At 54.7% G+C, this 13,061-nt stretch overlaps 1 protein-coding gene and 1 non-coding gene across 2 annotated transcripts in view; one reads left to right on the top strand and one right to left on the bottom strand.

The window, feature by feature from the left end:
* The window catches only part of TTLL10 (tubulin tyrosine ligase like 10), a 17,056-nt gene that overhangs the window by 2,026 nt on the left and 1,969 nt on the right, over positions 1-13,061 (bottom strand). The window contains 13 exon segments of the mRNA XM_029946638.1: positions 290-383; positions 702-818; positions 6,740-6,880; positions 7,682-7,853; positions 8,720-8,891; positions 9,195-9,280; positions 9,719-9,790; positions 10,522-10,648; positions 10,836-10,954; positions 11,085-11,220; positions 11,296-11,373; positions 12,009-12,167; positions 12,170-12,314. Coding sequence (XP_029802498.1) covers positions 290-383; positions 702-818; positions 6,740-6,880; positions 7,682-7,853; positions 8,720-8,891; positions 9,195-9,280; positions 9,719-9,790; positions 10,522-10,648; positions 10,836-10,954; positions 11,085-11,220; positions 11,296-11,373; positions 12,009-12,167; positions 12,170-12,314 — 1,618 coding nt within the window.
* On the top strand, positions 5,655-5,760 carry LOC115300526. Its single transcript, XR_003912697.1, has one exon. It is a non-coding gene; the product is annotated as a U6 spliceosomal RNA (small nuclear RNA).

A 13,061-nucleotide genomic window follows, 5' to 3' on the forward strand; every position in this document is an offset into this window, starting at 1 on the left:
GGCTCAGCCTCCCCAGCCTCCCCAGCCTCGCGGTTGCAGGGCTGAGGTTCTGCGGGCAGAGGAGGGGGGTGGTGGTGAGGGACAGGACCCAAGCGGGGATGAGGTGTGGGACGCCAGGTTAGCAGGGAAGCTGGGCACGACGGTTTTTTTCTGTGGGACGTGAGCCGAGGGGGTGGGGTTTCCACGCAGGACCTCTGCAGGTGCGAGAGCTGCGTGTGGGCCTCCGAATTTGGGGAGCAGGTAGGATGGCGCGCCCAGGGCTGGGCGAGAAGTGAGGGGCGGGCCTCACCCAGGGTTTCCATGACCACGCCCGGGACCACCTCCTTCAGGGCTTCACAGTTGGTGTGCAGGGCAGGGTTGGAGTTCATCTCCAGCAGCCACACCTGCGGGCACCCCTGGTTAGTGTCCGTCCCCACCAGCGGTTGGCCAACAGGTGGCTGAAGCCCTGGTGCCCATTAAGTCTCGTGATCCTGGCGGGTCACTTCTTTTCTGCGGCCTCACTCCTACTTGGCCAAGGAGCTAAGTCTCCGAGGTCTGGCCTTGCAGGGCTGCTGCCCTTCAGGAGCTTGGCAGGGCGTGGGGGAGTCTGGCTGTAGACCCTGCCCCACAGGCTTGCCTCAGTGGTCAGGGTCTACACAGATGGCTCCTGCCTCCTTCCTTCTGCCCACCAGGCCCCACCTACCTGGGAAACCTCAACATACCTTGAAGTTCTCATCGATCAAGAAGTCACAGCCAATGAGGTCGAAGTAGCCCAGCTTGCATTCGAGCTTGGACTTGACAGCTTGGAAGCAGTGAGCCATGATCTGCTGCATCCGCTTCTGTAGATGGGGCAGGGGGCCGGCGACTGGGTGTCACCCCTGCTTACACCTCCCAGGCCTGGGGCTGCAGACACCCCTCACCTGCAACTCCCGTCTGTGCCCTCAGCTGTGCTCACACCGTGTGGCCTCCCTGCACAGCCACACTGCCCACACCTTCATACGGAGTCACAGGCTCACAGCTAGAAACTGACTCACTCTTAGTCACTCCTTCAGCAGACAAGTGGAGCCCCTCCCGCACACCAGGTACTGGGGTTCAAGAGTGAAGAGGGCAGGTCACTCACAGCAATAGCGATGGAAAGCAAACGGGGCTCACAAGTCACTGCGTGTTTTGTGCAGCATATCAAGCAATAAATGCCGATGAAGAAAGTGAAGCAGGGTTGGGGATGGGGGTTCTGGGGTGGTGGCTGTAACGTGAAAAGGGGTGTGGTGTGTTGGGCTTCATTGAGGAAACAGCAGACTGGAGACTATGGAGGATCTGGGGGGTAGGGCATGGGGAATTCGGGAGGAGAGCAACAGCTGTAAACGGGAGCATGCCCGAGGTGTTGGGGGGACAGAGTGAGCCCGCTGTGGCTGGAGCAAGCTCAGGGGGACGGCAGGAAATGAGTCCCGGGTGGTGCCAGTCACGTGGTGGGGGCATGGGCAGCACATTCCCTTTCATGCTGATCTCAGAGCCGTTGGAAGGCGGGACACAGGAGGGGCACAACCAAGTCAGGCCCTGGCCAGGTCTGCCGGCTGCCCGCTGAGGGAAGTGCCGAGGCCCCGGGGAGGTCGCTGGCCTACTTCAGGTGGGGGGGTGGGTTCTGAATCGATTTTGAAGTGGAGCTAACCTGATTGGTTTGTGAATGGGTTATGATTTGTGGAAATAGTTATCCCTAAGTGTTTGGTCTGAGATTCTGGAGGGATGGAGTTCCCGTCAGTTGAGAAGGGGAGGACCGTGGAGATGTCTATGAGCTTGCTGACGGGGTGGGGGTAAGCCCTGGGACAGAAGGCTCAAGAGAAAGATCAGGGCCAGATGTCTAATTGTGGAGCCAGGAGACTTTCATCCGGATGGGTGCAGACGAAGAGCAGAGCCCTGGGCCTCTAGAGAGCGGTCGCTGGGGCGTGGGGGCCAGCACAAGGGGCCAAGAGGGGGCGGGCAAGGTCCTGGAAGCTGTAGGGGAAGAGCACCCGGGGGCGGGCAGTTGTGTCCAAACTCGCTGACAGGTCAGGGAAGAAGAGGAGGACTGGGAACTGATCCCTGGGTGTGGCAACACGGAGGTCACTGATGATCTCAAGGAGTATTTCAGTGACACACCAGAGAAGCCTCGCCTGCGCGGGTTCAAGGGAGGCAAGGAGAACATCAGCAAAAATGCAGAGGAAGCGCGTCTGGAAACAAGCCGCTCCACAAAATCCACACACACACACACACACACCTGGCAAAAAACATCATCAGAATCAACTTTTTCAGAACTCTGGAAATCAGCCAAAGGCTTGCAGCAACCTGAGGAGTGCTTAGGAAGGAAAAATCTTGAATCTTGGTAAGAACAGCAAGTTTTGTGGCATTTTAACTTGCCCGAGTTTTATCCTCTACTTCCCAGCTCAGTGCTAGCCTTGAAAAAAGTCTACATTCTCAGTACTGGAGATAGCAGAATGGACCTGACTTGCAAAGAATTATAGCTATTTGTTGTGATCGCTCTGCTCCCCCCCACCCCCAAGACCTCACTTGGAAAGAACTAAAGGAAACTATGAGAATGATTTCTTACCAAATGGAGAATATCAGTAAAGAGACAGAAATTATAAAAGGAAACCACATAGAGATTTGGGAGTTTAAAAGTATAGGAAATGAAAAATGAAATTCACTATAGGGGCTCAACAGTAGATACGAGTTGTTTGAAGATGGGTTGATTGAGATTATCCAGTTCAAGGAGCAGAAAAAAGGGAATAAAACCAAAATAAACAAAGCTAATGGAAGAATGGAGAAGCAAAACCATATATGATATATAGAAAATAAATATAAAAATATAAGATGTAAATCCTACCTTATCAGTGATTATATCAAATGTAAATGAATTAAACTTTCCAAGCAGAGATTGGCAGAATACATTAAAAAACCCTTGCTATACTGTTTATAAGACACCTTGGATTCTGAGACATGGGTTGGAAGTGGAAACAATGGAAAGAGATACGTTGTGCAAACAGTATCGGAGAGCTGACATGCCTATACTGACATCAGAGAAAATAGACTTAAAGACAAAAAGTGTTACCAGAGAAAGAAAAGGGCACTGAATAATGATAGAACAAGAAGATGTAGTCGTTATAAACATACCTAACACTAGAGCCTCAGCATACATGAAACAAAAACAGAATTGAAGGACAAAACACACAATTCAATAATAATAGTTGGAAACTTCAATGCTCCACTTTCAATGATGGATAGAACATTTAGATAGAAGGTCAAGTAAATGGAAGACTTGAACAACACTACAAAACCGGTACCCATATGAGAGACGCTTATAGAATACTCCACCCACAACAGCAGACTCTTCTCCAGTGCACATGGAACATTTTCCAGAATAGACAATATGTTAGGACATAGGGCAAGTCCGGTAATTATTAAAGGATTCAAATCATAGAAGTATGTTCTTTGACCACAATGGAATGAAATTAAAAACCATAAGAGAAAGAAAGTTGGAAAATTCACAAATATGTGGAAATTAAACACACTCTTTAGTAATGAATGAAATGAAAGGAGAACATTACAAAATTTTATGAAATGCAGTAAGATCAGTGCTCTCAGTGAAATTTCTGGCTGTAAATACCTATATAAAACAAGAAGAAAGATCTCAAGTCAGTAACCTACTCTTCAACCTTAATAAACTAGAAAAAGAAAAGTCTAAAACAAGCAGAGGGAGGGGCACCTGGGTAGCTCAGTTGGTTAAGCATCCAACTTCAGCTCATGTCATGATCTCAGGGTTTATGGGTTTGAGCCCCATGTTGGGCTCTGTGCTGACAGCTCAGAGCCTGGAGCCTGCTTTGGATTCTGTGTCTCCTCATTCTGCCCCTCCCCCGCTCATGCTCAGTTTTTCTCACTCTCTCAAAAATAAATAAACATTAAAAAACAAGCAGAAAGAAGGAAATAATAAAGATTAGAGTGGCTATAAATGGAATAAAGGATGGAAAACAGCAGAAAAAAAGAAATGAACCCAAAAGCTGGCCCATTGAAAAGATCGACCCAATTGATAAACTCTTAGTTAGATTGGCCAAGAAAATGGAGAGTAGACTCAAATTAGCAAAACCAAGAAAGAAAGACCTACACGGAGATGAAAATGATTATAAAAAGGATTGTAACTGTTCATAGAACAGTATGAACAGTTGTATTCCAAGCAAACTAGATAACTTGAAAGAAATGGACAAAGCTCTTAGAAAGACAAACTAACAAGCTTGATGTGGTAAGAAATAGAAAATTTGAATAACCTATAACAAGTAAAAGTTCATTTGGTCATAGAAAACCTTCCCACAAAGAAAAGCGCAGGATGAGGTGGCTTCACTGGTGAATTATTCCAGACATTTAAAGAATTAACACAGATCATTCACAAGCTTTCCAAGAATAGACGAGGAAGAAGTACATCTCCAGCCAGACAAACATACAAGAGAGTGCCATAGACCAGTATTGCTTACGTGTGTCGGCACACAAATACTCAACAAAGTACTAGCAAACTAAACCAGCAGCTCATTCAAAGGCTAATATTCCATGTCTGAGTGTGATTTATGCCAGGAATGCAAGAGTGTTTCTACAAATGACAATCAGTCAATGTAATATAACACATTCATAGAATGAATGAAGTGACAGCAATCAAAACAGTGTGGCACTGGCCTCAGGACAGACACACCAATGGAATAGAATGGGATCGAAATAAACCCTCACATATCTGATCAATGAATTTTTGTCTCTTTGACAAGTGGTGCTGGGAAAGCTGGATACCCACACACGGAATAAAGTTGAACCCCTACCTCACACCATACAAAAATTAACTCAAAATGGAGCAATGACCTAACTGTAAGAGCTAAATGATAAAACTGTTAGAAGAAAGCACACAGAGGTACAAATCTTTATGACTTTGAATTTGGCAATGGATTATTATTTTTTTTAATGTTTGTTTATTTTTAAGAGAGACAGAGACAGAATGCAGGTGGGTTAGGGCCAGAGAGAGAGGGAGACACAGAATCCGAAGCAGGCTCCAGGCTCTGAGCTGTCAGCACAGAGCCTGATGTGGGCCTTGAACTCACAAACTGTGAGATCATGACCTGAGCTTCGTGAAGTTAGACAATTAACCGACTGAACCGCCCAGGTGCCCCTGGCAGTGGATTCTTATATATGACAACAAAGGCATGAATAACCAAAGAAAAAAATAGACAAATTGGACTTCATCAAAATCTAAAATTTTGTACAAGAAAAAGGACATTATAAACAAAGTGAAAAGACAACTCATGGTATGGGAGAAAATATTTGCAAATCACATATTTGATAAGGGTCTAGTATCCAGAATATATAAAAAGCTCTTATAGCCTAACAAAGAAGAATAGACAAGTGATCTGAATAGAAATTTTTCTAAAGCAGATCTACGGCCAATAAGCACATGAAAAGATGCTCAACATCGTCCGTCATTAGGGAAATGTGAATCAAAACCACAACGAGACACTGCTTCACACCCGCTGGATGACTCAAAAGGAAAGAAAAGAAAGAGAAGTGACAAGTGTCGGAAAGGGGATGGAGAAACTGGGACCCTTCTGTATTGCCGGCAGGCCTGGGAGGTACCGCGGCCGCTGTGGCGCACAGCTTGGCACTTCCCCCAGAAAGTGCTCGCTTCGGCAGCACATACACTAAAATGGGAACGAAGCGGAGGATTAGCGTGGCCCCTGCGCCAAGGATGACACGCACATTCGTGAAGCGTTGCACATTTTGATAGACCTGGAGGGTGTCATGCTAAGCGAAGTAAGTCAGGCAGAGAAATACCATATGTTTGCACGCATAGGCCTAACAGGAGAAACCTAACAGGGGACCGTGGGGAGGGGAAGGGGGAAAGAGTTAGGGAGAGGGAGGGAGGCAAATCATGAGAGACTCTTGAATACTGAAAACAAACTGAGGGCCGAAGGAGGAGGGGGAAAGGGAAGGGGGATAATGGTTATGGAGGAGGGCACTCGTGGGGCAGAGCACTGGGTGTTATATGGAAACCAACTTGACAATAAACGATATTAACAAAAAGAAAGTTAAACATAAGTTATCATATGACCTCACCATAGCATTCCTAGATAAATGCCCAAGAGAACTGAAAATATGTTCATGCGTAAACTCGCACATGAATATTCATGGCAGCATTACTCATAGTAGACCTCCCAAATGTCCATCAGGTGACAGATGTTTACCAAAGCAAATTGTATGTCCCTACGACAAAATATTGTTGAGTCACGGAAAGGAAGAAAGTGCTGGCACTGCAGGAAGGGCCACATACTGTATGACACATTATGAAATGTCCAGAATAGGGATAAAAGTAGAGGAGTGATTGCCAAGGACTGGGGGGAGGTGGGGAGGAGGGTCTGATGATGGGTAGGGGTGTCTTTTTGAGGAATTTGGTGTGATAACTGCACAGCTCTGTGAAGATACTAAAGACCACTGAACCGTACACTTTAAAACGGTGAACTTCATGTCATGTGCGTTATCGACAGCGAGAGAAAGAGAAAGAGAAATTGGAGCCCCCTCCTGAGTGGCCAGCCTCCACACCCACAGCACACACGTACACACACTTGACGCACACTTAGTGCAGATGCGGGCCCCCAGGAACTTCCGAGCACCTTGTGCCCAGCGCCTGCCCCTCACGTACCATAAGGGTTCTTGACCCTTAGCCCTCTCCCCACAGGCTGGTACTGGGGAGAAGCACACGGACCGTAAAGGTAGTGAAGACCCAGTCCCTGGGGAGTCCCTCGGTCTTCCTGAATTTGTCGTTGATGTAGCGGTTGAGGCGGTCCATGCTCCACACCGAGTCCTCCTTGAGCAGCGCGTACAGGGGGCTCTTCTTCTGCATGAACTGGGGGAGGGGCAGTGCCGCACCGGGAGATCACCACTCAGAAGGCCCTGCTGCAGGTGCCCACGGAGAGCCTCCGCTACCCCAGCTCTCCAGTGTGTCCACAGAGGCCCTGGCCACCCCAGGACACCCTGCAGTGACACTTCCTGAGACCCTCCTCCAGCACTCTCTCCCACGAGACCCTCATGGAAGGCCCCCACCTAGATCCTCTCATTAGGACCCTTCCGAAGAGGCCTCTGCCTGCAGGATCTCTCCACTGAGGTCCTCACAGAGACCTCGACCCACTCATTGCTACCTCCACCCACACCCCATCCACAGCCAGAGGGAACCAAGCTGGGGGTCGGGGCATGGGGCTCTCAGTCATCAGTCTTCTCACCAGGATGCCCTTCCCTGCCTGAAGGTGAGAGGTGGTGCTGACTGCAAGCAGGGCATCCTGGGGCCACCTCAGGGCCTGGGCCACCACCGGGCCAGGGCCACCACCAGGCCAGGGCCACCTCTGGGTCTGAGCCACCACCGGGTCGGGGCCACTTCAGGGCCTGGGCCACCACCAGGCCAGGGCCACCTCTGGGTCTGGGCCACCACTGGGCCGGGGCCACCACCAGGCCAGGGGCACCTCTGGGTCTGGGCCACCACCAGGTCGGGGCCACCTCTGGGCCAGGGACACCACCAGGCCGAGGCCACCACCGGGCCAGGGCCACCTCTGGGTCTGAGCTTTGGCCTATAGCTGAACTCTCCTCTGTGTTCCCAAGCAATGATCTTGTCCCAAAGCTGTAGAAAGGGCCCTCGTCTGTGGGGTACCCTTACTTGGTTGGTCAAGTGGCCACTGAGGTCACTGGAATGGGGGTCATAGAGGCCAAGGGTTAGGCGGGCGTAGCCATGACCAAAGAAGACCATGTATGGCATGGCACAGGCGATGAGCAGGTAGGAACGCACATCAAACTTCTTCCCGTCCAGTAACAATGGGTTCTGGATATACCTGTGGGGACACATGGGGGCTCAGCATGTGGCTAGCCTATCCTGTGTCCCCCCCCCCCCCCAGTTCCTCAGCACCCCTTTCCTAGGTGTGATCTGAGGGCCCTCTCTTCTGGCTGAGTGAGTACCCATTGGTAAGGGGACATTTCTAAGCCTGAACAAGTCAGGGAATTGGGAAGGAGGGTCTGGTTCCTGAATCTTAGCCCACTGCATGGTCTGGGGTGCCCCAAGGTTCAGTTCTCACTAGGAGCCCTGAAAGTGTGAGAGCAGATTGGGCCCTGGAGGGGGCGGGGCTGACGTTGGGCCTTATAGGGTGAGTGGCTTCAGCGAGGCAGGAAGGAGACGGAAGGAGCTGTGGATGTGAAGACCCAGAGGGCCGATGGGAGGGGAGGGGCAAGAGATAGCAGTCGTGGCAGCAGCCACCCTGGCAGATGGGGATGTCCAAACGGACCTTTTTGAGGCCAGATTGCCACCTATCCACCTCCCCATGTGAGGCTGGGGGTCTGGACCCTGGCCAGATGCACAGGGAGCAAGGGAGGGGTGGTCAGCTCCGGCTGCAGGCCTGAAGGCTGCGGCTGGTGGGGCTGGAGGTAGAAGAGAGGCTGGCCTTCCTGCAGAGGCAACCTGACCATGCTCGCTCTGGCTCTGCTCCATGGGCGGGTGTGAGGGGGCATCTCCTCTTCAACCTGAGAAAATGTGACACCCCCACCGCTGCTGGCTACACAGGGCCCAGCTGGGGGCACCGCAGCTTTCCATTTCCAAGGACTCCTCTATGGGCCTTGTGACCCCCGCCAGGTCTCCCAGGCACCAGCGGGGCCCAGGGTCAGCCTCACAGTGACTGATGCCCCTTGAGGGGCCCATGTGCCACACCTCTGCATGACCCGCGCCTGAGGTGCCCGGAACGGCATCTTGCGGTAGATGGGGTCATCCTCGATGATCTGGGTCTTGACTTGCAGGGCGGCGACTTCCTGCTGGCTCCTGAGCAGAAAGATGCCTTTGCCCTGGTTGGAGGCAGTGGGCTTGCAGATCCATATCTGATTTTCTGTAGGAAGAGCCACCTGAGCTCCTGGCTGGCCCCGCCCCGTTATGACCACTCCCAACCCAGGCCCCAACTGCCCACCCGGCTGTGGTCCCGCCCCCTTCCAGATTCGGCCTCCCCAAGGTCCAGCCTTGACCCTTCACCCACCGTGTCAGCCTCAGCCCAGACCACGACTACCTGGCTCCACCCTTCTCCTCCATGACCAAGCCCCCACCACGACCTCGCAAGGCCTGGCCCTGCCCTAATGCAGCCGGGTCCTTGGTCGGTTCCCGAACCCATCTCCCCAGGCGTCCAGTGGCCTCTCACCATTAGAGAGAGTGAAGAAAGCCTCTCTCTCGTCCCTGATGTCCAGACGGTAGGTCTCTGGGAAAAATTCTTCCATTTTCAGGACCCTAGGGGAGCAGGGAGATGGTGAAGACACAGGGGTCTGACCTAGGGGCAGCTGGAGGGACAATGTCCACTGGAAAGCGGGTGGCCTCTGCCGTCTAACTCCAGCTGTTCCTTCTGCCAAGAGGACTCTTTTCGGAATTCTTGCACACCTAGCTTCTCTACAGGCTGCGGGCTGCCTCACCCACATCCTGGCCCCTCTCCCACCTTGCTGTTCCCCACACCTCCTTGGGCATTGTGAGTGGACAGTTCAGAGCTGTGTTCCCAGGCTAGGACAGCACCCCTAATGCAGTGAATGGTGTGCATGGGTGTTTGAGCACCCCGGCCTAGTCCAGATCTCTTCCCCTGGCTTGGGGTGCCGTTCAACCCGTTCTCACTGACCGCCAGGCCATCCTTCAATTTAGGGCAGAATGGCTCCACCCAGCTGGGCTGAATCCTTCTACCTCTGTGGCCCGAGGCATCCTGGGCTGGTCCACGTGAGCTCCTCAAGGGCCGATGTTGTGTCCTTTCTAGATCTGTACCCCAGGGGGACACAGGACCTGGCCTGAGTGACCACTCAGTAGTGTGTAAATGGATGGATGGGTGTCTGGAGAGGTGAGTAGGTAGGGATGTGGATGGGTGGGTGGTTGGATAAATGGATTTTGCATGGAAGTAGGTGGATGGATGGGTAGGTGGTCTGGTGGATAGATGCTTGGAGGGAATTGATTAGATTTGTTGACAGAACCGAGTGGGGTGGAGGTGGACAGCTGGACATGGAGATGTAAGGTGATGTCGCGATGGCCAGGTAAATGGGTGGGCTGCCTGCCTGGTGGAGGGCGGCTGGGGGAGACAGATGGTGCCCGGCTGGTTGGATGGGCAGGCAGGTGCGTGGACGGTAGCCGAGTGAATATCCACAGTGGCTCAGGCATGGCGGTGTGGCTGGTGGGGGAGGGAGCAGATGGACAGTGGTGTGGGAGGGCCTGGGGGATGGACCACGGTGGGCGTGCATGCAGATCGCCAGCTGGCCCCGGGGAGCAGGCAGCTGGAGTGGGCGGGTGTTTGGGGGTGCGTGGATGCAGGTGAGCAGACAGAATGGGAGTGGACTGGCTCCGTGGAGTGTGGACAGGGCCAGCCACTGACACGTCCGATGGTGGCAGTGCAGCAGAGCAGGGGGCGACGGGTGGGTTTGTGGGACAGGGTGCATGGATGGAGGGGCCACACGGTGTGCGGTGAGGTGACGGTGGGTACCCGGGCAGGGCAGGCTCACCCGGCCTGGGCACATGGTGACATCTTGGTCTTGCTCACGACCCTCGAGTACTCCCTCAGGGCACTGAGCAGCCCGATCTTGGTGGTGAGGACCTTGTTGTTCGGGATCTGGTAGAGCAGCTGCTCACCTGCCGGGGCAGAGGCCTGGCTGGCATGCGGAGCTGCGGGGCCAGGGCTGCCAGGCCAGCGCAGCCTCCCCCCCACCGTAGCCTCCGCCTCCCAGAGTGGAGGGCAATGGGACCACCTGGCCCCTGGCTTTGGCCTAGGAGGCGCTTGTGGGCTGTGCACCAGAGCCTGTGGCCCTTCCCCTGCTACCTTCCCGGAAGCTGCAGTAGTTGTCTCTGCACTTGACCTCGCACCACTTCAGCTTGTAGTCCTCACGCCGGCTGTCCTGGATGCGCTGCCAGCCCTTGCTCTTGCAGTAGGAGCTGATTCTGTGGGGGCACAGGGGCAGCGGTGACCATGGAGGCCTTGGGAGCCTGGGAATGGGCAGGTGTGCCAGCAAAGGGGACGTGGGACCCTGGGGGCAACAGAGCAGGGCCCAGCCTGAGGCCTCCTACTCACATGGAGGCCCCGTTGGTGCCTCCGATATAGAAGTAGGGCCCCTGCCCACTGCCGTGCAGCTCCCTCTCCTCCTCTGGCAGTTGCCTCTCCAGCAGAGAGGCCCGACGCCTGGCAGCATCAACTGCGTCCAGGAGGGCTGTGGGCAGGTGGGGGGTCAGAGGCTCTGGCCTGGCTGGAGGGCTCCTGTCCCCTGGCCCTGCCCCGAGCCCACCTTTGTCTTGGCCCCGCTGGCTTGGCAGGTGCGGGGGCTGTTCTTGGCTGCTCCCCATTGGTCTCTTGTGGGCCCAGCCTGTGAACGGGGCATACGTAGTCTGAGGGGTTGCTGGCCGCTGTGAATCTGGCCATCCTGCCCATTTCTAGCCGCCCCTGGGAAGTACCCCCGGCCGCCTGGGCCCATCTCAGCCCAGGCTGAGTCTTGACCAGCGGCCCTGAGCCTATCTTGGGCAAGAGGGGAGAGCCATCACCAGCCAGGGCCCACCTTAGAGAGGGCAGGGTCCCTGCTTACCAACAGGCTGGGAGCTCCGTGCAGGGGAGGGGAGGGCTAGTGCTGAGGCTGCAGCTGAGGGGAACGTGGTGCAGGCATGTGCCCAGGAGAGTGGGGGTCACAATGTCTATGATGACGTCACGGGGGAGATGGGGCCAGGCATGTCCTGGACAGGGGCTGGGTTCTGGGCCAGGCAGGGGCGGTGCCTCCAGACTGTGGAGTACTGCTGTGTCTTCTCTGTGCCTGTTCAGAACCCGCCCCACCTCGACCCTGCTGTCCTCTCTCCTGCTCAGCTGGCCCAGCCCCCACATCCAGTGCATGGCTTTCTCCTGGCTCCCCCCCAAGGAATGGCTATGTGTGGCCCCCCGATGGGAATGCCTCCTTGGGGATGAGGTGCCTGCCCCCAGGGAGGCACTGGCCAGTCCCAGGGCTGCATTCACCTGGCGCCCGGGAGTGGCTCCGCTGGACCCCTGCAATCCTAGACCGCTTGCCCCTCTTCCTGCTGATGTGGGTCCTAGTGGGTGGCCCCCAACAGCGGCGGATGAAGCGGGTGTACCGGCTGCGGGCTGCAGGCGTGGGAGCACATGGGCGGGGGCATCTCGGGAAGACACCACCCGCATCCCTCTGTGGGACCTTTGGGCAGCCCTTGGTCCTAGCCCCAGGGAGGGCTTCCTCCTGGGGTCCTGGACGTGGGCTTCTGCTGGTGGCTGGCTCCTGTCTCTGTGCTGACCGTGGGGCCTGGTGTCCTGTGGGGGCAGGGCCATGTCACACCTGGTCTGTCCCCGGCGAGGCTTTCCCTGCAGGGACCATCTGTCTGGCATTGCCGCGCTTGGCCTCGGTGGGGCCGGCTGTAAGGAGGTCTGCTATAAGGTCTTTGGGAGCCTGGAGGGGCACCCTGGCCCCAGTGGGTGCCTCCTCAGAGTTGAGGGTGGCACCTGTGTCTGCATTGGGGCTGGGCAGTAGGGCGTCCGCAACATCTTCACGGCTGCTCTGGGCTCTGTCCCAAGACGATGCCTCCTTCTGAGACGATGCCTTTCCCCCGTGGCCCCTCAGGAACATGTCAGGGAGTTTTAGCTATCCTTTGATGGGTCCTTCCCAGTTTGGGGGCCATTTGGGAGGTGAAGACTTTGGAGAGGATTGAAAAAGACAAGCAGGGGAGAGGTAGGCACACTGTGGAGTTGGCAGGACGGAGAGAGGACAGACCAGCTGCTGACAGACCACTCTCCAGAGAAGAAGTCACTTTGCAAACAAACCGGCTGGTCCCCCAAGAAATACTTTCGTCCCCACTTAGGAGAGAAGAGGAGTAAACTGAAGAGCTGTGCGGATGACTGTAGGAGGCGGGCTGGAGGCGGGGCTGGGGGCGCCTCACGCCTCTGCTGAGTGGGCGGCTGAGCGCCGTATGGACGTCCCAGAGCCCCTTGTCCCAGCCCTGGCCCACCCAGAATGGGAGGGTTCCTTGGAGCGGGTGAGTGTGGGGGCTGGACCTGGTCCGG

This window comes from Suricata suricatta, chromosome 8 (assembly GCF_006229205.1).
Source record: "Suricata suricatta isolate VVHF042 chromosome 8, meerkat_22Aug2017_6uvM2_HiC, whole genome shotgun sequence".
Taxonomy (NCBI): domain Eukaryota; kingdom Metazoa; phylum Chordata; class Mammalia; order Carnivora; family Herpestidae; genus Suricata; species Suricata suricatta.